The sequence below is a fragment of the Styela clava genome, chromosome 4 (genome assembly GCF_964204865.1).
Source record: "Styela clava chromosome 4, kaStyClav1.hap1.2, whole genome shotgun sequence".
Classification (NCBI taxonomy): domain Eukaryota; kingdom Metazoa; phylum Chordata; class Ascidiacea; order Stolidobranchia; family Styelidae; genus Styela; species Styela clava.
Genome location: NC_135253.1, coordinates 10,914,791 through 10,938,547, shown reverse-complemented (window position 1 = coordinate 10,938,547; position 23,757 = coordinate 10,914,791). Strand labels below are relative to the sequence as shown.

The 23,757-nt window shown below is 34.4% G+C and overlaps 2 protein-coding genes across 4 annotated transcripts in view; one reads left to right on the top strand and one right to left on the bottom strand.

Moving 5' to 3' along the window:
- LOC120326998 (protein unc-93 homolog A-like) overlaps positions 1-11,248 on the bottom strand; it is a 34,480-nt gene extending 23,232 nt beyond the window's left edge. For 2 of the 3 annotated variants that reach the window (XM_078112171.1, XM_078112170.1), the window contains exons 1-8: positions 11,000-11,248; positions 10,387-10,500; positions 9,761-9,955; positions 8,806-8,990; positions 7,621-7,782; positions 7,076-7,235; positions 6,576-6,757; positions 6,063-6,297 (exon numbers count right to left, since the gene is read on the bottom strand). In XM_078112171.1, the coding sequence (XP_077968297.1) occupies positions 6,063-6,297; positions 6,576-6,757; positions 7,076-7,235; positions 7,621-7,782; positions 8,806-8,990; positions 9,761-9,955; positions 10,387-10,500; positions 11,000-11,021 (1,255 nt within the window). In that variant the 5' untranslated portion in view covers positions 11,022-11,248. Of the gene's footprint in view, positions 1-4,654; positions 5,768-6,062; positions 6,298-6,575; positions 6,758-7,075; positions 7,236-7,620; positions 7,783-8,805; positions 8,991-9,760; positions 9,956-10,386; positions 10,501-10,999 lie in introns of those variants that run through there. The other variant, XM_039393364.2, reaches the window with a different exon arrangement.
- Positions 11,249-14,160: 2,912 nt separating this feature from the next.
- On the top strand, positions 14,161-22,907 carry LOC120326697 (GMP synthase [glutamine-hydrolyzing]-like). The gene is made up of 12 exons (XM_039393031.2): positions 14,161-14,523; positions 14,973-15,173; positions 16,388-16,580; positions 17,072-17,229; positions 17,364-17,533; positions 18,249-18,385; positions 18,574-18,778; positions 19,133-19,280; positions 19,658-19,765; positions 20,473-20,634; positions 21,179-21,289; positions 21,984-22,907. Exons 1-12 carry the CDS (start codon positions 14,350-14,352, stop codon positions 22,233-22,235), a joined length of 2,019 nt encoding a protein of 672 aa, XP_039248965.2. The 5' UTR covers positions 14,161-14,349; the 3' UTR covers positions 22,236-22,907.
- Positions 22,908-23,757: the final 850 nt, after the last annotated feature.

The window sequence follows — 23,757 nt, the reverse complement described above, 5'->3', positions numbered from 1 at the left end:
CTAAATGATGAATTACGATGTCTGGCTACCGACGGCATGGTCCTTATCTCGAACTGTTCACTCTTATTGATCAAACTTAGCATAAGGCCTCGAAACAAAACACAATTTTGTCATCGTTAATATGTACTAAATGTCTTTTGAGGGTTTTAATTATGTATGCCCGAGGAATAAAGGCAAAAAATTAACGTTTTTTTTTTTTTATCTCTGCCTGGTTTATCTTCCAAATGCTAAAGAAATCACTCACGTTTGATGAACTATGTTCAGCACATGAATAAACTGCAGCCTATACGAAATTGCAGCATGTAGGGTTTATCTCTTATATTACGTAACAATAGACCCTACGTACAGAAAGTAAACACATATAACGGCAAAATGACTTTGATTCATAACACGTCATTTGAAACAATAAAACATTTAGAATAAATATGACGTGTAATATGTTTCGAGGCGCACTCAGCAAATCGTCCTCGGAAAGCGCTAGCTTAACGATTAAAGCCGTCATTGTTATGCAAACCGCAAATCGGGTTTCACGATCAGAATATGCATAGTTATGCAAGCGCGATCATTCTACCATTCTCCCCGAATATTAGACCAAGCCTGAATTTTAAAAAAGTTTTCCATATAAGCGCTCGCTTTTAAAAAAGACTTAGTCGATAGCGCAACTTTTTTTTTGACTCAATCTCGTGGAAGTGCGTCGTTTCAATTTTGCTAGGACGTCGCAAAATTTCGTGATTCGTGAACCTTTCAAACAACCCATATCTTCTACTTTCACAGGAAAAAAGAAAGAGAAAATCGATCTTACCTGTGATGTTGCTATAATAGAAAAATTTCTGAAAATTCAGTTTTCTGTAGATAAAAATTATTTGCGCAACGCACTCCCATCTTCTTTGAGATTTATTATTTATATAAAGCAGGCTTCCCTACCAAGGCCCATTAAATGCGATTTTACTGACTGTCGTTAAGTTTTACTTGTATGTTCATATGAAACTCATTGCGAAAAAGGTCTTTTAAAAGGTATCAATACGTATTTTCACGGTCGCAACTTGAGCATAATTTTGAAGGGCGTCACAATACGATGAAGTTCGAGAACCACTGCGTCCCAGTCGATAGCAAAAAATATTTTCTTCTTTTTTTAAATGGTTAATAATTTATATGTAGCAGTTATTTTAAATATAAACGTGCTATTTATAAGTAAACGGAAATTGGTATTCATATTTTGTATAATATAAAATCTCATTATTCTCTATTTCAAAAATAAGCCCTATTGTTATTTTCGAAAGAAAATTGAAGACAGTGTCTTATTTTCGGGAAAACACGGTATTATGATGGTGTATTCACTCGGAATCTTGAAATCTTTGTTTTACACTATTTGTATAATAATTGTATTTTGAATCAAGAGTCTGAAAAAAGTACAATATATATGGTACTGTGTGTAAAATTGGTGTTCTCTTTGCGGCCCCTAAAATTCGTTTCACGGCCTCTTCCAGAGCCGCGGCCCCTAGTTTGGGAAGCCCTGTTATAGACAGATAGACTACCTACCGTGCGTGAGACTAAATAAATTCAAGTACTGTAATAGTTGAATGTTTGAACATCAATATTCAAATTAACCAACAAACTCACTCTTGTGTTACATGTCTGCATGTCTTATGGCAACGTCCAAGGCCTAATGGTTTCATATCAAGAGTGAATATACTACATTAATAACATGTTGATTGTTTATTTAATTAAAAGACTTACAGATATTCCGGTACCGGTACATTTGAGATCATATCTAAAAATGTCTGACGAGTGGAAACATGATGAGCAGTGGGAAGCTGCGGTGAAGAGTTACGTTAAAGACGGATTAAAAAGACAAGAAATGCTCAATTTTCTAAGAGATAATGCGTGATATGGTTGGAGCTTGAGTACTTTGGATCGATGTCTGCGATATTTCAAAATATATTATATTGACTACCATGTCAATGACAAACCCAGGGAACACCTTTCGGGCGCGTAGGATTATGCATGACAACGTTGGTCCCAAGCCGAAGCAATATTTCTCAAAATAAAAACGCATGACAACGATGGGTCACGAGGCGGCCCATCGTTGTCAACCCTTGTTTTTGTTTTTTTTATTCACGTTTTTTTTTTTAATTTTTTTTTTATAATTTTTTCTGTTTTATTTTCGTTTTTATTTTTTTTTTAATGTTTTTTCACAACTATTTTTTTATTTCACTTTTATTTTAAGTTTTTTATTTTATTTTTTATTTTCAATTTTAAGCGTGACAACGATGGGCCACCATAGAGGTTCCAACTCAGACGGATTTGGTTGTTGACGGTAGCACCAGGCCTGCTCACGCCACAAGTAATACATTCATCATACAATGAGTGTAGAAAAAAGGTGACCGGAGTGAATTGAGAGTAAACGTATTTTCTTACACACAACAACATTAAACTACAGTGCGATATTTCTCGGGAAGCAATTTTAAAATAACTAAAGGCTTTATATAGTTTTCTTGAAAAACTGATTAGAACGATAACCTCTCATTCTTAAATATATGTGAATTGAGTAAACTCGCGATGTTTTGATCACTTTTGGGTTTTCTCCGACTGCGGCTCTTCCACCTCGCAACCTCGGAGCACCCTGGTCTAGCATCATTAAGCATTACATGTGCGTCTGGTATTACCGTATATTGATCATGTACCGACTATGACAAAAGCAAAATATATTTCAGTAGTACCTTGAAGATTTAGAAGGTGAAAATTAGACCACACGGCAATCAAGGTGCTTCTTCAATGTTGATCACCCACGAAGCTTATATAATATATATCGTCACGCTAATAACCGAATTGCGTAAGTCATTTTTGGCGATTTTGAGTTTTTTATAAAATAGGTATTTATGTAATGCTGCGCACCTGTCTGTTAACTCAGATTTTATTTTAAGAATTCCGAAACCCATAAAAATGGAGATTTAGTATGACATGCACATTTGTGCAATTGTTTCGTCATAATGAATTATCATTGTTACCGCAGGACTATTGTGACGTCACAAAGGCAAAATAACCTCGGCGAAGTATTTTCGAGTTTTTGCATCTCGGATTTTAGCTTAGCGCGTATTAATTTAAATTTACACTACAGTATAGGAGAACGTGCACTTGTGATATTCACTGTCCGAGTCCAATTCACCTTGGTTGGCTTTTATATTGGGTGCATTGCTGTTTTATTCTTTATATTCAATCTTAGTCTTATTTCGGTGGGTGTGCAGAACGTGTTATATTGATGAAATATATATTTTTAAACTTAAAAATAATGTAATTGAAACTGAATAGCTATTTTCTGGATTAGACATTGTAGATACTGAGAATTACATTCGTTTTTGGAATGTTTAGTTTTCAGGACTGGTGCATATAGTAAAGTTGCAAAATTGCGTATGTCCCCAAGTCATAGACACATTTCTGCCTCACAGTGCGCCATTATGACGTCACTTAACTGCGTCATACAAATTAACTTAAATCCGGCTACGATCAAAAAATTGAACCATGGCAAATTATTGACTCTCAATGGCATAACAATATCATTAGGAAGTTTTTTACGTTTTTCTCAAAATTGCTAAAAATGACTCACGCAATTCGGTTATTAGCGTGACGATATATATACGGTCCAATAGTCTATTCATTCTACTATGTTGTTCCAATGTAAAAAGAGGCTAATTCGTTTGAATACGATGCAAATTATTCATTTCATTATTATTTGAAAAAAAAACAAAATAAAATTATAAAACCTTAATATTTATGCAGTGTTTAGAAGCAAGCAGTAAGTCGAATTATTAATGTAAATTATTCCTAATTCGGGAAAAAGAATGCCATCGATAGGGCTGGGAACTTGGAAGTATGCGCCAAACAAGGTTAAAGAAGCCGTTGAGACAGCCATCGATGCTGGATATATATAGGCATATCGATTGTGCATATTTATATGAAAATGAGCACGAAGTTGGCGCAGCTTTAGAAGAAAAGTTAAATCAAAATGTTATAAAACGAGAAGATATTTTTATCACAACGAAGTTATGGAATACCTTCCACAAACCGGCTGACGTGCTACCGGCAATCAACACGTCTCTCAACAATCTTGGATTGAATTATATTGATTTGTATATGATTCATATTCCTTGTGGCTACAAAAGCAGTAGACCGAATGTTTATCACCCAAAATATGAAAATGGGGATCACATATACGACGATACAGGTTGAATGAGCACATGGAAAAGAACTCGAGAAAATCTTGTCTACAGGGAAAGTACGATCCATCGGGGTGTCGAATTTTAATGAATATCAGCTGAATAGGATACTAAATGGAGATTCCATTGTGCCGGCAGTAAATCGAGTTGAATGTCATTCATATCTATGTCACGATAAAATGATTGAATTCTGTAAGTCACACAACATCGCTGTTGTTGGATACACTTCTTTTGGATCACCCGATCGTTACTGGGCATCTCCTGATGAACCAAGCTTACCCGACGAGCCGACGATTGTTGACATAGCTAAAAGGTATTTTGATGCTTGGCAACACTTTTTTTACCGTTGCAGAAAAACTTCTGCGTATATTATAGCTTATTAATTTTTGATTCCCATAGCTTTATATTGTTTTGGTGGATTTGTCAGTCTACGGTATTACGAAATTTAAAATTTGCGTTAAATTATTCTTCAGTAGTCTGCAAAATTATCGAACTTTATATAACCCTATAACTAACAAAAGTAATAAAATCTTTCGCATTTCATTCGTTTACAAACCGAAAATTATGATACATATTTTTAAACATTTTACATATCCAGTAAGATCCCGATATCTGCATTAACTACAGTAGGTTGTTTATGTATTTTCGATATAACATGCGAAATGTTTACTTCAGACATGGAAAAACCACCGCCCAGGTCATCTCGCGGTTTAACATTCAACGTGGTGTGACTGTCATACCGAAAAGTGTGACGCCCTCCAGAATCGAGAGCAATTTCGATATATTCAATTTCACGTTGAACGAGGAAGATATGGATAGCATACTGAAATTGAATCAAAACTGGAGAGCTCTTGATTTAGTTTGGGACAAGAAGCATAAATATTATCCATTCAGAGATAATTACAGCGAATAAACATTGTCGTTTTGGGTATTTCAACGAAACAGCCTTATCTATTTTACGATATTTCATTACTTTATCGTTTATCCGAAGATACGCCTACTAAACGTCTTAATACTATGATAAAACACGTCCCATAAAGTGTGAAGTCTTGACTGTGGCTTGACAAGTCGAACAATCAAGTATAATTTCATGATGTCGACATTCAATACCCAAATACTAAGGGCGAATCAAGATTTAATAGTTGTTTTTCTGTTCGTAGTTTTATCATTAAATTCCTCAGTATTTTTACTTATATTTTATTTATATAGAAATATCGCACACAATTGTTACTCTCCAACTAAATAAATCGAGGTATCTTCGAAAGAGTTGCATTATAACTTGATATTAGCAATATATTGCTCGATACACTTTTGGATCAAATATTATATTTCTGCTTCTTGTTCCGTGGACACTTTTTGAGGTCTCAGTTTGAAATCAGCTAAACCCCATGAAGCAATGGCGAGTATGTAGTACGGAATAAGAATATAAATTTTGGTTTTCACACAAAGGGGAACACTCCATGCAAATCCTATAACTGATCCAATACTAATCATTAATGTTTGCCCGGAGTAGCCGATTGCTACCGAGTCTTTCTGATGAACTGCTGTGGTTCCTGAGATTGAAAGAATAAAGCGTCTGAATGTTAAGAAATCAAACAGTTCTTCGAACTCAGTCGTGAATAAATTTATTATTTTAATGAACTTGCGCGCTATTTCGGACAATATATTTCTTTGTTCAACTACCTATTCAACACGAAATAACGAATGCATGATAAAAAGTGCCCTTTTCTGTAACCGTTTATAAACCTGATGACGTTGTCAAACTAATAGTGATTGTGTCCTACCATCAGTGAAAACTGGGGCTTTCTACACAATAATAATTATAAAATTAAATAAAATAATAGTTACTTGTTATGCCGTTCATGATCATTGAGAATGTAATTCCAAACATAGCCGCCAGGATATAGATCACAAAGGCTGTAGAAGGAGTCGGATACCACATAAGAGCAACCACAAAATTTACAGCATCAATAACTAGAGCACCAATGAGTAGAATAGCCCGAGTTATCTTCCTAGAAATCCGAGAGAATACAGCAGATGCTAGCGACGCTGCTATTCCGTATGAAACCATTGCGATTCCAACCTTTGGGTGATTCAAAAGTGTTGATCAAGTAAGGCATAGTACTTTGGTAGTAATAATTTCTTGCCATCTGAGTTGTGCGACAATTTACGTTAATGACGATTACATATATAAGTTTTGATTTATGTTGGCACAGGACTTTACAATTTGTGAATACAATAAAAAGTTAGTCGGTAGAAGTATTTTCCTGTTGACATTTACGGAAAACGTTTAAATTCTTAATTAAAGCTTCTTGTTTTCAAGACTATACAGGAATCATTGCTATGATTGAATATACTTACTTTTTCCACTCCTAAAGTACAAGACACGTACGCGCGAGTTAACTCCGATGCCGCGTAGGATATCATTAGGCCAGCTGTAATATTAACAGGGAATATGAGCAAAATGGATAACGATGTCCAGCGATGAAATGTGTCCCGCAGTTGAACTTTCAAAGCGTTGAAAAATGACGGCTTTCTGTGACCTGAAAAGCAAATTAGCATACGTATCAAAACTATATTACATGCGATCGTGAGAATTCATTTGTAATTGATTCCTGTTAGAAGAAATAAAAAAAATTTACTATCATTTTATAGCTGTTATACCAACTTCCATTTTTTTCGATTTAGCGCATTCTGAATAGCCGTTTAACTCATTTTATAATCGAAAAATTTATCCAGTATTTGTCTCGACTAAAAGTAAATATGAAGGCAAAAATAAAATAAACATGGATAATCGAATTATACGAAGTAGTTTATTAAATATTATATAAGTTTGCATATATATTATTTTTGTTCAATACCTTCAACATATGATGATGGAATTTGTGGCACCAGAATCCCGTGAACTATAACGGCTAGAATATGCATTACACCAAATATAGACAACAGTACTTGAAGGGAAAATCCCTTCGGTTTGAACTTGTCTAATTTTTCGTTTGTTTTGTCGTGAATATAATCCAGCTGTGCAAAAATAACAAACGTATTTCCTTGGAATTCAACAGTGTTCACTCAATTAGCGACGTACTGAACAGAATATACTATATTCTGTAGTTATAAAAATATATAATTTGTTTCCATAAGAGATAAGGTAGAAGTTATTGTCTGTTTTAGTTTTGCAGTTTTATTACGAAAAAATTACTAAGAAGCAAAATTTCATTCAATCTTGGCTGATAAAATGAATCGCCATTTTAATCACTATGTGTTGTACCTCAGATATAAATAGTTCGAAGAAGGTTTTTCTATATATATATTTCACGCGCAAGCGTAATGACAGTACGGTACACAGCAAGACACTTATTTTCAAAAATCACAATGCCAGATAAAATATTATTATCAAAAATAGTACCTGGCAGTCGTTTGCGACACATTTTGACCAGTCCTCGCCCGAGGAATAATTTTTTTGGGATGTTGTATCATTGCTAAAACCATTTTGTCTTCCTTCCTCTTCAAGATCAAACAATCCTTTCATTCCGTGCAATATAGCATAAACGAGCGCGCTTCCAAATAGCTGATGTTAAACATCGTATTTTACTCAGTTGTACTTTTTTTAATTCACGCCAGGACTTGGTATTCTAATTCCTAATGCTGAAGGGTTACTTAGCAACAAAATTGATTAACTTTCACTTCAAAAATTGTCTTGTGGAGAGATTTCTCATGGTACACTTCTAAAACATAAAATCCTAATTTTTAAATCGGAGGTCGGCAACCTATACAGCCCGCGGAGTGAAATAATCCGGCCGCGACGCTTCACAGAATTATAATAACAAAACAGCTATTTCAACAATTACATTTTTAAGTAACAGAATTTATTGTAAGGCACATGTAGACTAAATTAAATATAACCTAACAAGTTATAATTCACAATTACTCGTTTATTGAGCCTATAATTTAAATATAATTAGACAAAAGGCGACAAAACGCAGATAAGTTGATTCTAAGTGCCAAGGGTTCAATGGCGCAGAAAATATTCAATTTTTTTTAGATGCAATGCAATGAAGAAATAAATCTACATTCTATTGAAAAGATGTATCACTCCTTGATTGTTATAAAAATTATCTACCTGAGAGAAAACTCTATTCAAATTTTACAATCCATGCGCAAAAATTCGCATCGATGTTTTTGGAAGTATACGTATGCGTGCGAACAATTCTTTTCAAAAATGAACATTACTAAGAACAAGCTGCGAACTCGGATTAGTAATTCCTATATTTAGAAAATGCTTTAATCTTGAATTCATACAGTGTGCCGCCTGATGTCGAAAATGTATCAAGCGTGATGGAACAGAAAGTGTCACATTAAATGTCATTTGTATTTTTTTTTCTTCAATTAAGACGACTAAGTTGAGTTCAAGAGTTGTTCTAAAAATTTGACCTTTCAACTTCTGATCTGTGTGAAAAAATTGTGATACATCGGCCATCCGTTCGGTTTTTAACTTTCTGAAAATATGTGCGGCCCTCCAAGACTTGCAAGCCCTAATTTTGGCCCGCGGGCGACAAAAGGTTGTCGACCCCCGTTTTAAATAAATATTCACCCGAGATATTCCCATTGCAGCGTAATATTTTCCAAAGTATACTCCATGGTAATTTTTCTTCTTTGATATCGGCGAAAGAAGAGACATTTCTTTTGCGACATAAACGCACATAGTTTGCATCGATATAAACATAAGAGATATCCCGATTCCAGTCAAAAATGATGCCGGTATCATTGTATACCAGGCTAAAATAAATATATTTTGAAGATTAAATTGCACTTTTGGACGCGAATTGTGACTTAGAATAGTTGGCAAAATAGATATTGTTGTTACTCTTAGGGTTGTTTTCGTAATAGGTCGAGTAGTTAGGAATAGAAGTACCCAAACTGACCTCTGCTACATATTAATAATGATCGTACGTATATATAATTAACTGTCAAACGGTACTGCTACTCTGCGGTTACCAACTTGTCTATGGAAAACGCCCCACGGGATGGGACAGCACACATTTATATTTCTCATGGGACACGTGGGATACGAAAACCGTATGATTTTCAGGGAAATGATGGTTGAACCTTTCGTTATAGACTTCGTGTCCATATATTTAAGCATAGCTCTCATGTTAGTTATGAAGAGCAAAATATATTCAGCAATCAAAAATATACGTGAAGGGGCTGATGGACATATAGTTATGAATATAAAGTTAACAAAGTCCGTGAATTTTGTTGTTTTGCATGCCTCTTCGTACATGTAGTCCTATTTAGTAGACGCTAAACCTAAATTTAACAATGGGCATGATTGCTATGGGATGGGAATGGGACAGAAAAATATGTCCCATGGACAAGCCTGGCGATTACTCACTTGACCTTCGTATCCATACATTTGAGCAATAATCTCTTGTTTCTATTTATATGAGTACATACCCAATATCAGATACGATGAAAAAAAAATTAGAATGCATTAGAATCAAAAATAAAGTAACATCTAGTCAATAATTAAAAATATTTAATCTTACTTGGATACAAATTAGCAAGTACAAATATAAAATGATTTATATCGCACGCTACTAACGCAGCTTTAACGCCATAAAAATTAATTATTATTGGCGCCACGAAGATGCTGCAGAATATGCTCGAACCCATCGCTGTCATCAAGGACATACTTCCTAAGCCTTCTTCCGCATTGATGCTGGTTTGAAGATCTCGCAGTGCTGAAAACCACATTAATTTGATAATACGCGTTGATTTAACTAAATAGACTACAAATTGAACACCGGACACGAGAAACGAGACGTGTAGTGACTATTTTGCAGACGACAAGCAGCATGAAATCAAGGCAGCATGAGAACAAGGTACTGATAACTACATTTCCAAGGTTAATTTACACGTAATACTTTTTGATCTTGTATTTTCAATAATTCCTCCTATCGTCAAGACCGGAAAACTGTGGGTCTATGGGACAAAATATTAAGCAGCCTATATACAGGAATTCAAATGAAATTAGTTGCCCAACAAGTAGAATTTACAACGCTATGTGTCAAAACAACAATATAAATGTAATGTAACAATATTGGAATGTAATGAATATAACATTTGGCTTAAAATTGTGTGCTTTTTTAGCTTGAATAAAAGAAATAAATACCTGTAAATCCACTGATGTCCAACGAAAATCCAATTATGCTAAAAAGAAAGATTCGTCTCAAAAGTTTCTTCCGTTCTTCATTGCTTTTTATTTCAGCTGATTTTAAAGCGACATCTAAAAATGTTTATTTATAGCAAAAACATCAGGTACGGTGCAATATTAGTCCTTCATCTAGATTCAACCGTGTATTTGATTTCATAAAAGAGGAATTGACTGCAGTAGAAATTTGAAATTCATATAAAAACTTTCAGCACATTTTATCTGGTATATATATTTATTTATTGTGTAAACCTATCAATGATATAGCACATTCTGAGACAACCGGGATCGGTGGTATAAGTTAGTTAATGATATGGTTATGACATATTTTCCTACCGTTTTCTCGTTGTTTCCTTAATTTTTAAAAATGCTATCAAGCATACTTTTTATTTAATACTTTATTTGCCACAGTGATATCAGTGATACGCATGAGGAAGTCAATTTCAGAAATGGTATACTTGTCAGTTGTCACTAACAATTAACTTGATAGCCTTGATGTGTATGACACATATATATGAAGTTTTAGCCATACTTAGAAACACATAGCAGATAGTTGAGAACATAGATTTCTTACCTTCGCGTGATGACGGTTCCATATTACTAGATATTTATTTATTTGCTCACAATATATTGCTGAAAACTCTGATCAAAAATACTCAACAACCAGAGTACCATTACTATTCATTCCAATTCAAACCTTATAAATAATTGTTTACGCTTCACAGTTATTCCACTTCATTTGACACTAGAAGTATAAACTTAACCAGTAAATATCCCGTAAACCGTTTAATCGAATGTAAGTGCACTGTAGGAAAATGTTTTCAATGCAATTGACACTCCCACGTAGTCGCCTGAGGTACTGATCAGGCATTCCATCACAACACGCTTGTCACAGCCTTGTTGATGACAACTTTGTAATCTCAGCAAGATTATAACAAAACTTAAAATTCTTTCGGCGGTCGTTTCAAAAGTATAAATTTTTGCATTTCAACATTGAATAGTATAGTTTGCGACGTTGTCCCGTTTTACTTGGAATATTCATAAGCCTGAAATGGCGATTTAATATTTTTTACAACGCTTATCTGCGCCGCGTCAAAAATGAGTGATTTCAAATGGACAATGTATGGACCAGACAATAACTTTACAATTTATAGATAAAAGAAGTAACATGTGTTTTGTTCCGACGATTATTGATTCCAATGTATAACTCCGTGTTTTTTGATAATAAACAGAGTATTTTTTTAAATTTTTAGATGGGGTAAAGCACTATTATTTTGTTAAAAATCTATGTATAGACAACTAAATCCCTCGTCCTCGAGCAGTATGATCCAAGCAACAATATATTATTAATTCAATTCTTGGATTTATTGATAAATGATGACGCTATTTTCATGAATCAACAGGTTCTTGTGAAATTTGATGAATGGTGGATTTAATATCGAAAAACTCCAAGCAATGTTATGTTTTGAAACCTTCAGTAGACTTCCGCCTTTTATTTACACGATGGAAATTATACCACCAGAAACACCACTGGGCAATGGTAACAAAAATGAAAGCAGATCGAATCAATTATATTCGAAGGTGGCATTTTAACATCATGTATTTTTTTGTTTGTTTTATGATCGTTGGAGCTTCGATTACTCGATGTTGTTAGCAAAAGCAATGAACAATGTAAAATTACCATTTCATTTTACTCTGAACGACGTTTAAAATTCGAAAATACCACCCTAGCAACAAAGGGAAACTGTCTAATTGTCTGTTATGAATGGGTGTCACCATTACCATGAAATTTCACAGTTTCGTTTTTTCCTAAAGGCTCCATAATAGACCAAACAATAGCATTTTTTAAAATCCTTCATGGATTTCATTACTGATCAAAAATTGACCTTGTTTCAATCCATTATTCAAAAATACTAGAAAACTAAAGAATCAAAAACGCGAGAAACGATAGGACATTTATATCAAATAAAAGTGAGAAACTTTTTCCATGTATTTTTACTTCCATTTCTTTCCATTCCAGCTGATGATTCAATGAAAGATGAAGGTTGACTCAAAGGTAAATTATCAGAAATATTAGCTAACAATTTATTTGCTTTGATGGCTATAATAACTTTTGTTCCGAATGAATGCAAAACTCAGCATCAAATTAATATTTCAATCCGAGTTCTTGTTTTCCTAATACATTTATTTACCTACCTCATTCAGTAGTAATTTAAAGATAACATCCTTCCTGGTGGAACTAAGTAAATGATAAAATACAAATATTTCAATTCTTTTCAGTTCTGAATAAAGATTATAAGTCTGTTGCTAAATATTTAGTAACGGTGCTTGAATCGGATTCAACTTCACATTCAACAAAAAAAATGAGTTGTGCTGTTAGCATATGAGTAAATCACAAACAAGATTGCTCAGAAGGTCATTGATAAATATTAAAACAATGTAGTTTCAAGAATTGATGCCAAGAAACTCTAGAAGGATTTGAGTATGTTTAAGAGTCATAGCGATCCAAAACGACGTTGATTTTTCAACCAGAAAAAAATGATATAACGAGAATATCGGTCAGAAACCGAAGACTTGTCGATCGAAAGTTAGGGAATTCCCCCAAAAAGCTCTCTTACTTCATAGTGACACCCTGTGTCCCATCCCTAATTAATTAATAACTCGCTAATTATACGACATAATTCATCCAAAATCAATAACCTTCTGGTGCGACATATGATGAATGCACATGCAAAATATGGAGCAGATTCAATCTCGCTTTCGTGAGATATCGCGTGCATCTAACAGACACACAGACAGACAAATACCTATCAACATACTTACCGATTAAAATCGATAAGTAATGATGGCAAAAACCTGACAGGATATACCATAAGATCAAATTTTGTGCTGAAGTCCGGCGTGCCAAACCCGATTAAACGCTATCGGGGGTTATCGGGGACGGGGTTGCTTTTCTCAAATCTCGTATTTTTGCATTAGTGGCGGGAGCTTTCCACAAAAAATCCAAGTTTACAAACTGGTGCTTACAAACTGGATTATGTGTTCATGACTATCAATTCAATTCAAAATATTTATTCACCTGACACTTAAAAGTACTGATAGCTAATCGCAGCTTTTCCGGGACAAATTTACAAAATAACCAACTAGTTCTTTGCTTATATATAGGCCTACCTAAACTCCGGAAATACAACTAAAAGTTGACAAAGTGAAATGGGGTCTGAACTGCTGCGCAACATTCAGCATCGGTGTGGCGCATCGTGCAAGCGTTAAGAATACGCTTGCTCCCGCCTCTCTGATTACCCGGCGTGGATTCGCAGATTCGAATCCAGTGGGGGGTAATCACGTGCAAGAGTAGCTGGACTCCTCGCCGTCGTAGGGTGGTCCACGTAACCGCTGGTCGGTGGTCACGGCTTCCTCCACTATCAAGTTCATGTATCTGAAATAAATAACTTGTTACCGTACCTGATCCCATACCCGACATGCACTGGTAACCGAACGAAAGGACGCGGTTCGCCATATGATTAAGCCGTCTTATCGCTTTCTTCACTTGAAATAATATGTGAATCCTATCCATATTCCTGCACTTGTGAAAATGCGTTTCCCGCTTAATTATGTATCTCGTGCGAAATATGAATATTGTTAAAACATGGCTAGAATAAGCTTTCTTCATATTGATCATGGGGCTCCAAGTAATAATAATAATGGAACTTTTCAAAGCACATTTGTAATATCAATTCTACAGTTCATATTGATCAGCCGTTAGGAAATGATCCTGATTGACAGACGCAAGGCGTCGCTGCGGTCGTTTGGTTCCCAAAGTCCATATATATACCCTGTTGATTCCGAAGTGCTGCCTACATTTCTTTTGCCATAGAAGGCCTAGTTCTCCTAGTACAGTGGCTAATCTAGATTAATGTTAACGCAATGATTCCTGAAAAAGTTGTTATACTGGATGGGGGTTCACAGTACGGAAAACTTATCGACCGTCGAATGCGTGAATTATCTGTATGTTCAGACCTGAAACCACTGGGAACTCCTGCAGCGGATCTCAAAGATGCGGGCTACAAAGCAATCATTATATCTGGAAGTCCAAGTTCTGTAAGTAAGAAGTTATTGGTAAATTCTACCACAAGTTCACATCACTCATTGTAATGACTTTTAGCCAAATTATCACAGTATTATCCGATCAGTATGCAGGTATGTGAGTACTCTAGTGCTTAAAATCAGTGCTGTAATGATTTTTGAAATTTTATACAATATTACAGAATTAGGTTTTCTTGATCAATTTTATCCTGTTACAGTTAGACGCAATTTAATCCGATTCACAGTTCAGCAACTAGAACACAATTGGTGTGAGTCTCATGACTACGATATTATGAGCTGTATTCTGATTTTAAACATATTCCCCAGTCTTTCAGTACTTATGTTTAATTATTGCCTGTTTTCTCATTTTATTGCTATGTATGATAATAATAATATATATACACATACCCCACTATAGTTTATCGATATAATATAACTGTTCAATATTATCTGAACTTTTGAAGGTGAAGGATGCTGAACCATATCACATTGACCATGCAGTCTTTAGCCTAGGCTTACCAATTCTTGGTGTTTGTTATGGGATGCAATTCATGAATCATGCCCATGGTGGAACAGTGGAGAAAAAAGCAATGAGAGAAGATGGGCAATATGACATTCAAATTGATGTTTCTTGTAAATTATTTACTGGACTCTCAGAAACTGAAGTGAGAACTACATTTTTGTTGTCTTCTCTCTTGTGGAATTTTTTAGCTTGATTTTGCTTATGAACAAATTTTGCGAAATCTTCAAAGGAAATTTAAATATAGAATTTTTTAAAAAATTAATTTTGTTTTTAAATCAATTAAATTTGAAATGTTTAGTCGGATTATTCGAACTAGTGAATGCTCATAATAGATAGCTTTTGACATCATTGTATTGATCACAGGTTGTCATGATAGGAAGTAGCATTTAGACAGGAAATGAATACTTTATCACTTGTCATGTCAAGTAACGAAGAATTATGTATTAAATTAATATAAAATTATTATTGTTCTTTTTATAATGCATTCACTGGTAATGAAATTATTCAGTGTATTGGGATGTTAAACATGTAATATTTATTCCCAATATTACTGCATTAAAATATAGGAATTATTTTTCTTAAACAACTCTCAACTTGGTCGCAAAAATTCTGTGACATGGTAAACTGACATTAGCCTGTAACGCGCGGCGGTGTGGCTCAACGGGCTAAGCCTTAGGAATACGCTCGCCACCGCACCTCTAATTACTCTGCGTGGGTTCGCAGGTTCGAATCCCAGGCAGAGATGGTTATGTGCGAGAGGATTGCTGGACTCCTCGCCGTCGTTGGGTGGTTCACGTAACCGCTGGTCGGTTACTGCTTCCTCCACCACCAAGTCCATGCTTCCGAAAACAATCAATAGAACTAATCCCATACCCGACTTGGAATGGTAACCGGACGAGAGGCTGTGGATAAGCCATCTTATCGGCTTTCCTCTCCCCCGGGATAAATATATGTAAATCCTATCCTATCCTATTTGACACAACCAACCAAATATTGAAGCAGCTTTCCTGAAGCTTAGTGTTAAGGCACACATCTCTAAACACACTCCACATGACTTTCACAGTAATTTTATTTCCAAAGCTTCTTGATCTCCATATTTTTAACGCGGAGGTTTCTATTTAAAAAAAAATTGTTTTTTAGAATATCATTAGTTTTGTCATAGTGACTGCTGCTCAGACGTATTGAACAACGATATCAGTTAACATTCTAAACTGCATTTATCTGAGCCGACCGGGCATCAAAAACTATCTTGAAGAGATTAATTGGAATGAATAGTTCCAGGATGTAGTGTGTATCATCTTCTATGGATAAGAAATACTGCTTATTACCATTGTTTGATGTTAGTTTATTTTGTAGGAAGTTTTATTGACACACGGTGACACTATAGATCAAGTTGCTCCAGGATTCAAAGTAATTGCAAAATCTAACAACCTCGTTGCTGGAATTGCCGATGAATCTCGTGGTTTGTACGGACTTCAATTTCATCCTGAAGTTGAATTGACGAAACATGGAACTCAAATCCTATCTACTTTTTTGACAAAAATTGCAGGTTTGTTTCCAAGAAAATTGTTGTTTGCTTATACCCCATATACAACATAGATTGTGTTCCATCATTCTTGAGATTATAGGGCCTATAGACCTATGAAAGTACTTGGCAGGGGATTTTGATTGTATTGGAATATATCTTTATATATATTTTGCATTGATTCCAAATTATGAGCCATTCAAAAAAACGACTTCCCCATTCTGAATTTACAAAAATTGTAACCCATGGCAGGTCGAAAAAATTTTGACTTTGATGCCAACTCCAAACTATCATATCAAAAACTTTACCATACACAAGTCTTTTTCAATTTTCTGTTGGGATGTTTGTCAACTTGAAAAGCTTCTCAGTATAACCCTGTTTCAAACTTTAGTATCAATAAAAACATAACATAGCCTTGTTATGTGAGTAAATTTTTTAAACTTCATGCATGTGCCTTTTTTATAATTCTTCGTGAGTGTTGCTTTCTGTTTAAATGAAATCATCATCTGTTACAGGGTTATCTTGTAATTACACTGTGCAAGACAGAGAAGAAGCATGTATGGAGGAAATTCGTCGGATAGCTGGTACTACTAAAGTTCTTATATTAGTTAGTGGAGGAATTGATTCTGCTGTCGTTGCTGCGCTTTGTTATAAAGCTCTTCCTCATTCACAGGTGAGTAACTTCACACATTTGTTTGAGGATGAATCACAATTATTGTGGCTATTTATCATTATTTGGACATGTTTCCAAAATTTAAATATGCTAGAACTAGTAAACTTTATCATCAATTTTCCTTTATTTATCAGATTGTAGCAATTCATGTTGATAATGGTTTCATGAGAAAAAATGAGTCAACAATGGTGATTGAATCTCTCAGACAAGCTGGTATCAATGCAAAACTTGTCAAAGCTGCTCATACTTTTTATAATTCAAGTATGGAACTCACAGACAACAGAAATGGTGGCAAGGGACGGAAGTGAGTGATAATAAGTCTGTATCACTTGGAATATGTGTGATTTGAAGCGGCGCATTTGTCTAGGATATATTATTAATTGTGATTATTTAACATTTCAGATTACTTATTACTTATCGATCTTAAGATCGGTAAGTATGTTAATTGGTATTTGTCTGTTTGTTTGTCTGTTAGATGAACGCGATATCTCAAGAAGGAGAGGTTGAATCTGCTCCAAAGTTTGCATGTGCATTCATCATATCTCGAACCAGAAGCCTATTGATTTTAGATGAATCATGTTGTATAATTAGCGAGTTATTAATTAATTAGTGATGGGACACGCAGTGTCACTATAGAGTCATGAATTGAAACCGCAGTTTCGATCGATATTCTTGTTTTGTTTTTATTCATATATTGAATATCAGATTTGTAAAACGGGTTGAATAATATTCAGATCCTCAGATTTATATTTTTGTACGATATTTGATTGGGCGTGGTGGAATGCTTTGTGACCAAGTTCTCAAACCTCCATTTTATGATCCGTCACCTATTAACCTATTAGAGTTCAATGAAAAAAATATTCCTTCAAGTAGCTTCCCATATTTTGTTGTATGGTTTAATGTTAAATACTTAATAGAAATTGAAAAATGATGATCATTACTCCGGTAAAAAGTTCATCAAACTGGTTGAGAATTGAGATAATACCAAATACTATCTTGCTATATTTTTTTTGTTTAAGGTTCACATCCAGAGTTCTATCTCAAACTCTTGAACCAGAAGAAAAACGAAATATAATCGGTGATACTTTCATGAAAATTGTTGACGAAGAAGCTGAAAAAATAGGACTAACCATTGATAAATGCTTTCTTGCTCAAGGTATGAAAGTACTTATTGTATTTTCCTTATAGCTACATTGGAACCACAAGCTATTTCCACCAGGAATTTCATCACAGATCGTTTTTACACTCATTTGATGGCATGTGAAGTTGTGAACTGTGGTATATTTTGCATATGTTTGAAACTTTTTATTTATTTTTTATACTGCATTTGAATTTTATCTGCAGGTACACTGCGACCAGATTTAATTGAATCGGCATCACGTTTGGCGAGTGATCGGGCAGATGTTATCAAAACACATCATAATGACACTCATCTTGTGAGATTATTGAGAGAACGAGGTAGAATTATTGAACCTTTGAAAGATTTTCACAAAGATGAAGTCAGGAAACTTGGATCTCAACTCGGTTTAGCAGATTCTTTATGTACACGGTACTATGTGTTAATGTTATTATGAATATGCTCGAGGCATACTTAATTCTTTTCATTTAGATCATGAAACATTTTGCATCGAAATAAATTAGAAATAAATGTTTTTTATGCTTTATTGTTGTAATATCTGAGTTCTTTTTGATGTTGACTTCTTTCTTCATTCCAAGATTGTTTCATTTTCCATTCCAAGTGTGAAATTAACCCAAATAATACTATTTTGATATTCCAATGAAAATATTTTGATTATCAGTTGGAGCCGCTGATATTCCTCTTATCATAGATAACGAGATTACTAAGAGAGACAAAATAGAAATTTAAATCAGGTTTTGATCAAAAGTTTTTTTTTTCTCCCAGACATCCATTCCCTGGTCCAGGTCTTGCAATTCGTGTCATTTGTGCAGAAGATCCTTTCATTTGTCCTGATTTTTCACAAACACAAACATTGATTCGACTTATAGTTGATTATAGCAATAGTGTGAAGAAGCCTCATGCTTTATTACAGGTGAGTTGCGACTAGTAAAATGAATTTCAACATATTAAATAGCTATTTAGATCTCATTTTTTCGTAGCGATCTAATTTTGTCCATTGGAGTTTTTGTGTTTTGGGGTGATAGCCTACATATTTTGCTGGGAGTTCATTTGTGAGAATAGTGGACTCATGCTGGTGTGGTACTAGCATTTATTTTTACAAATCTAATCTATGCCAGAATATATTTCTGCTCATATTTTCTTACAAAATTATCTATTCTGGAGGCTAATTTTAGAAAAATAGTATAATATTTTAATGAAATAGAAGGGAGAAACTGTCGAGTAAGATCAGCCAAATTATATTTTCATGGACTCTATAACATCATTTTGTTTTTCACGACATTTTGCTAGCATGTGCATTCTGCCACAAGCGAAGAGGACAGAGAAAATTTAGCCGTTTATTCATCACAATATCCAATCAGAGCTATTTTACTGCCAATAAAAACAGTTGGAGTCCAGGTAAAGTAATGTTATGGCTATGGAAATTTTATTTGGATGATTTTATAAATTTTATTCCATATAGTACTTTTACTTATATATGACATTTTTACAATTTTGATCGATTTTTGACCATTTCGATCATTTTAATCATTCACAAAGTCGAAGTTGTTGAAATAATAAGATTAAGATTTATTACCCACACTTTTTTGATTGTATTTAATTAAAATTATTCCAAGAATCTACTGGAGATTTTGCACTATATAAACCCTTTCATACTCAAGATTGATCTTTGGTCCTATTCTTTAAATCAGGGTGTGCAGCCTGTATCCATAAGGAGAAAATTGTGTGGCCCGTGGCGTATTGCCAATTTTGAATTGTGTGCAGCCCGCGAAACAAGTTTTTAATTTAGTTTGAACTTGTCTGTGCGTGTGCTAGTAATTCCAGTCCCTTTGCTTCGCAAAGTCTATACCTGGGTTTTATTATCTAATTATTTAATAATTTAATAATTTATTATCTATGCCTGTGATGTTACGATGCCCTTAACAGCTAGCTTGTGCGAAGCGAACAATCCATGTCATAAGATCAATTAACAAAATTTTTATGCCTGCAACTACTAGAAATCCTTTGTTAAATAAAGGTGTTACCCGCAGTTTCTACCAGTCTTTTGTATCTGGCCCTCCTGTATCAAAAGTGATTCAAATGACCGTACATTTGTTTTATTTTAGGGTGATGGTCGAACATATAGTTATGTAGCTGGATTGTCTTCATCTCAACAACCAATCGATTGGAAAATAGTTATGTATTTTGCAAAAATCATACCAAGAATTTGTCACAATATAAATAGAGTTGTTTTCATATTTGGTGAAGCAATAAAGGATCCACTTCAGGTCTGTTACAATTTCTTCTGATATAATTCATTTGTTTTTTCTGTTAGTGATATTCTTTTTTTACTCTGTTTTCTTGCCTTCACTCTGAACAAGATAATATAAACATCTGCTGATGCTACTATTATTTAGGAAGGAATTTTTTGCACTGATAATCAAATTTACCTGCAACACTCGCGAATCATGCTTAGAAACCGATAGTTTTTTTCTTCATCTGAATTCTCAGAATATGCATTTCCAAATATATATGACCGACTGCAGTCTATGATTACTCCAATATCAAAAAATTGTCAACAATGTGGTAATAATGGAGTCAAAAGCGACCTCTAACATGCTTAAGGCTTCATATAGATTTAGTGTTGTTAATAATATGTCACTGAATACCAGATTTCTCTGAACTTGTAATACTATCACGAAACCACTAGGTGGAGGAAATTTACACGAAAAAAAATTTTAATTCATAAAAAGTTGTTTTTTGAATTTTTTTTTTAAATCGAATGCAGATGACTCCAATCACTTTACTGATGTTACTGTCTTTGTTTTTCAGGATATAACACCAACTGTTTTGTCATCTCCTGTACTATCGACACTTAGACAATGTGATTTCTTGGCTCACCGAGTTCTTCAAGAAAACTTGCTGCTAGAAAAAGTTGCTCAGGTAATCTATATTCTCATTATTTGATGAAAATGGAGAAAGATTCTCATGAAAAGGCCTCTAATTTGGAAGAGAGTCTGATCATCTTGAAAATGAAACTCGTGGTTAAATTTCAGTTTTTTCAATAACATAAGTTTCAAACATTTTTGATACTTAATACCTCACTTGGCCTATTTTGAACCTCTTTATTCCACCCTTAACCGCTGCACAAAAACCATTTGGGAAAACAGCAACCCGACTTTTGTACAGTTTGAATAGTTCATGAATAAATATTATAATTTATAACCATACTAAATAAGTCTAATATATAGATACCACTATTTTTAACCTAATTATTTAGTATTAATATAATATTTATTTATGAACTATGTGTGAAAAAAATAGCAATCAGACTTTTGTACAGTTTGAATAGTTCATTAATAAGTATTATACTAATTCTAAATAAACCTAAACTATCAGTAGTACTTCTATTTCAAATATATTATTATAATACCTTATTTATGAACTGTGCAGAAATAGCAATTATAATAACACTGAATAAATTTAAAATATAGTGATACCACGGACAAATGAAAAGTAAAATTTCCTTCCAAAAGCAATAAAATTCTAGTCTAGGAAGAAATTCCTTGTTGGCTGGGAAACGCTGCGATAGAAGTTTTGCTTTGGTATTTTGAAGGTAGTTCCCCTTTATTTACAGATGCCTGTGGTTCTGGTACCTTTGCATTTTGATCGAGACATGATGATAAGATCGCCATCTTGTCAGAGATCTGTTGTTTTGCGGCCATTCGTCTCAAATGACTTCATGACAGGCGTTGCTGTTACTCCCGGAATACATCTACCAGAGGAAATTATACTGGAAATGGTAAAGCAACTTGAAAATGTGACTGGAATTTCTCGAGTCATGCTTGATCTGACATCGAAGCCACCAGGCACAACAGAATGGGAATGACATAGGCTCTATAATATCATATACTCAGCGTATTGTTTTTAAATTGTTAAATTTCCAGTTAAATAAGACTTGTTCAGTGTGTGTTCAATGCTGCTTATGTAAGTCGGAAACGGGGCAATTAAAATTTATTTCAATCTTGCATCTGTAAGAAATCAAAATTTCTATGTTTCATCAAATCACAAACTTTGGGGTTTGATTATGGATTAAATTGTTTTTCAATTTGATTTCAAAGGGATAAATTGCACTGTAATTTTGAACGCATCCAGATTGTTCTGCGCTGTACCAATAGGATACAGCTCATAAATTAAAATAATACAGATAAACTTGATTGAATGAGAAATGCTAATGGCCATTTTTCTACATCGCTTAGGCATACCTTCACATCACTTCAGTTACTCTTGGTTGGCTAGCACATAACAGATATTAAGTTTTGTATGAGACTAACTAGAACAATTAATTAGAAAACATGTGTTATTCATTTTACGTGAAAAGGGATATCTCTGGTTGATGTTGCTGATTCATGTGGGATTTTCCTTGTGTGGTCAAAGGAATTTGAATGCGAATCGCACCAAGATAGGGCAGATTACGAATTTGTGTATGAATGCCATTGATAGCTAATATTTGTTGCTTTTGTAATATCCAGTAAATTATTAAAGTCATTTGATTTGCTTATGTCCTTTTTTCTAATTGTAAGTAGGATGTTTGCCAAGATTGGTTAGATTGAATCTTAGACGTTGACATCAGACAAAATGTGATGTGCATGGTGACAAAAACGGCTTGAAGAAAGCGGTTCTGTAGCTGTAAGTCGGTTAAGGGTAGGCTTACCATACGTTCCGCTCTAGGCGGGACAGTCCCGCTTTTTAGCCTCTTGTCCCGACAAGTCAGCCAAAAGTCCCGCTTTTGCGTTCAGCCATCCAGCATAATACACGAACATGTTCTCATTACTGTTGTTGCTTTGTAGCGCAACGCTGGCGTACTTACTGAAGGTGAATGCGTTATTTTGTTTGTTTCGTTGTTTCCCGCTAACATTGTTAGCGAACGTATCACATGTAAAATCAATTCTAATAGATCCTGTTCGGACGTTCGCGTGAATGCAACATTCAACATTCTCAATGCTCGAAAACGGCAGGCTATTTCAACATTTAATATTTCTTTTGCTGTACATAAACAAAACCTAAATTCGGATCATTTGTATCGTTAGCGTCTATTCCTTTCTATTTTTCGAACTGAACTCGATATTTAGACAGAGAATATGCGCATGAACTCTCGATGACAATATGGTCAATGAAGACAGCCGGGATGGCTTAAATGTAGACCTATGTAGTAAAATCGGAAACTGTAAAGTTACAGAAGGCGTCCCGCTTTGGAATCAAAAAAATAGGATAACCCTAGTTAAAGACAAGTAGAGAAAGAAGGTTAAAGTAAAGGTGAACATAGGATTAGATCAGTAGTTCTCAAACGGCGAGGCGCGCCCTACAAGGGGGACGTAGACAATTTTTGAGAGGACGTGAAGCTGATTAAC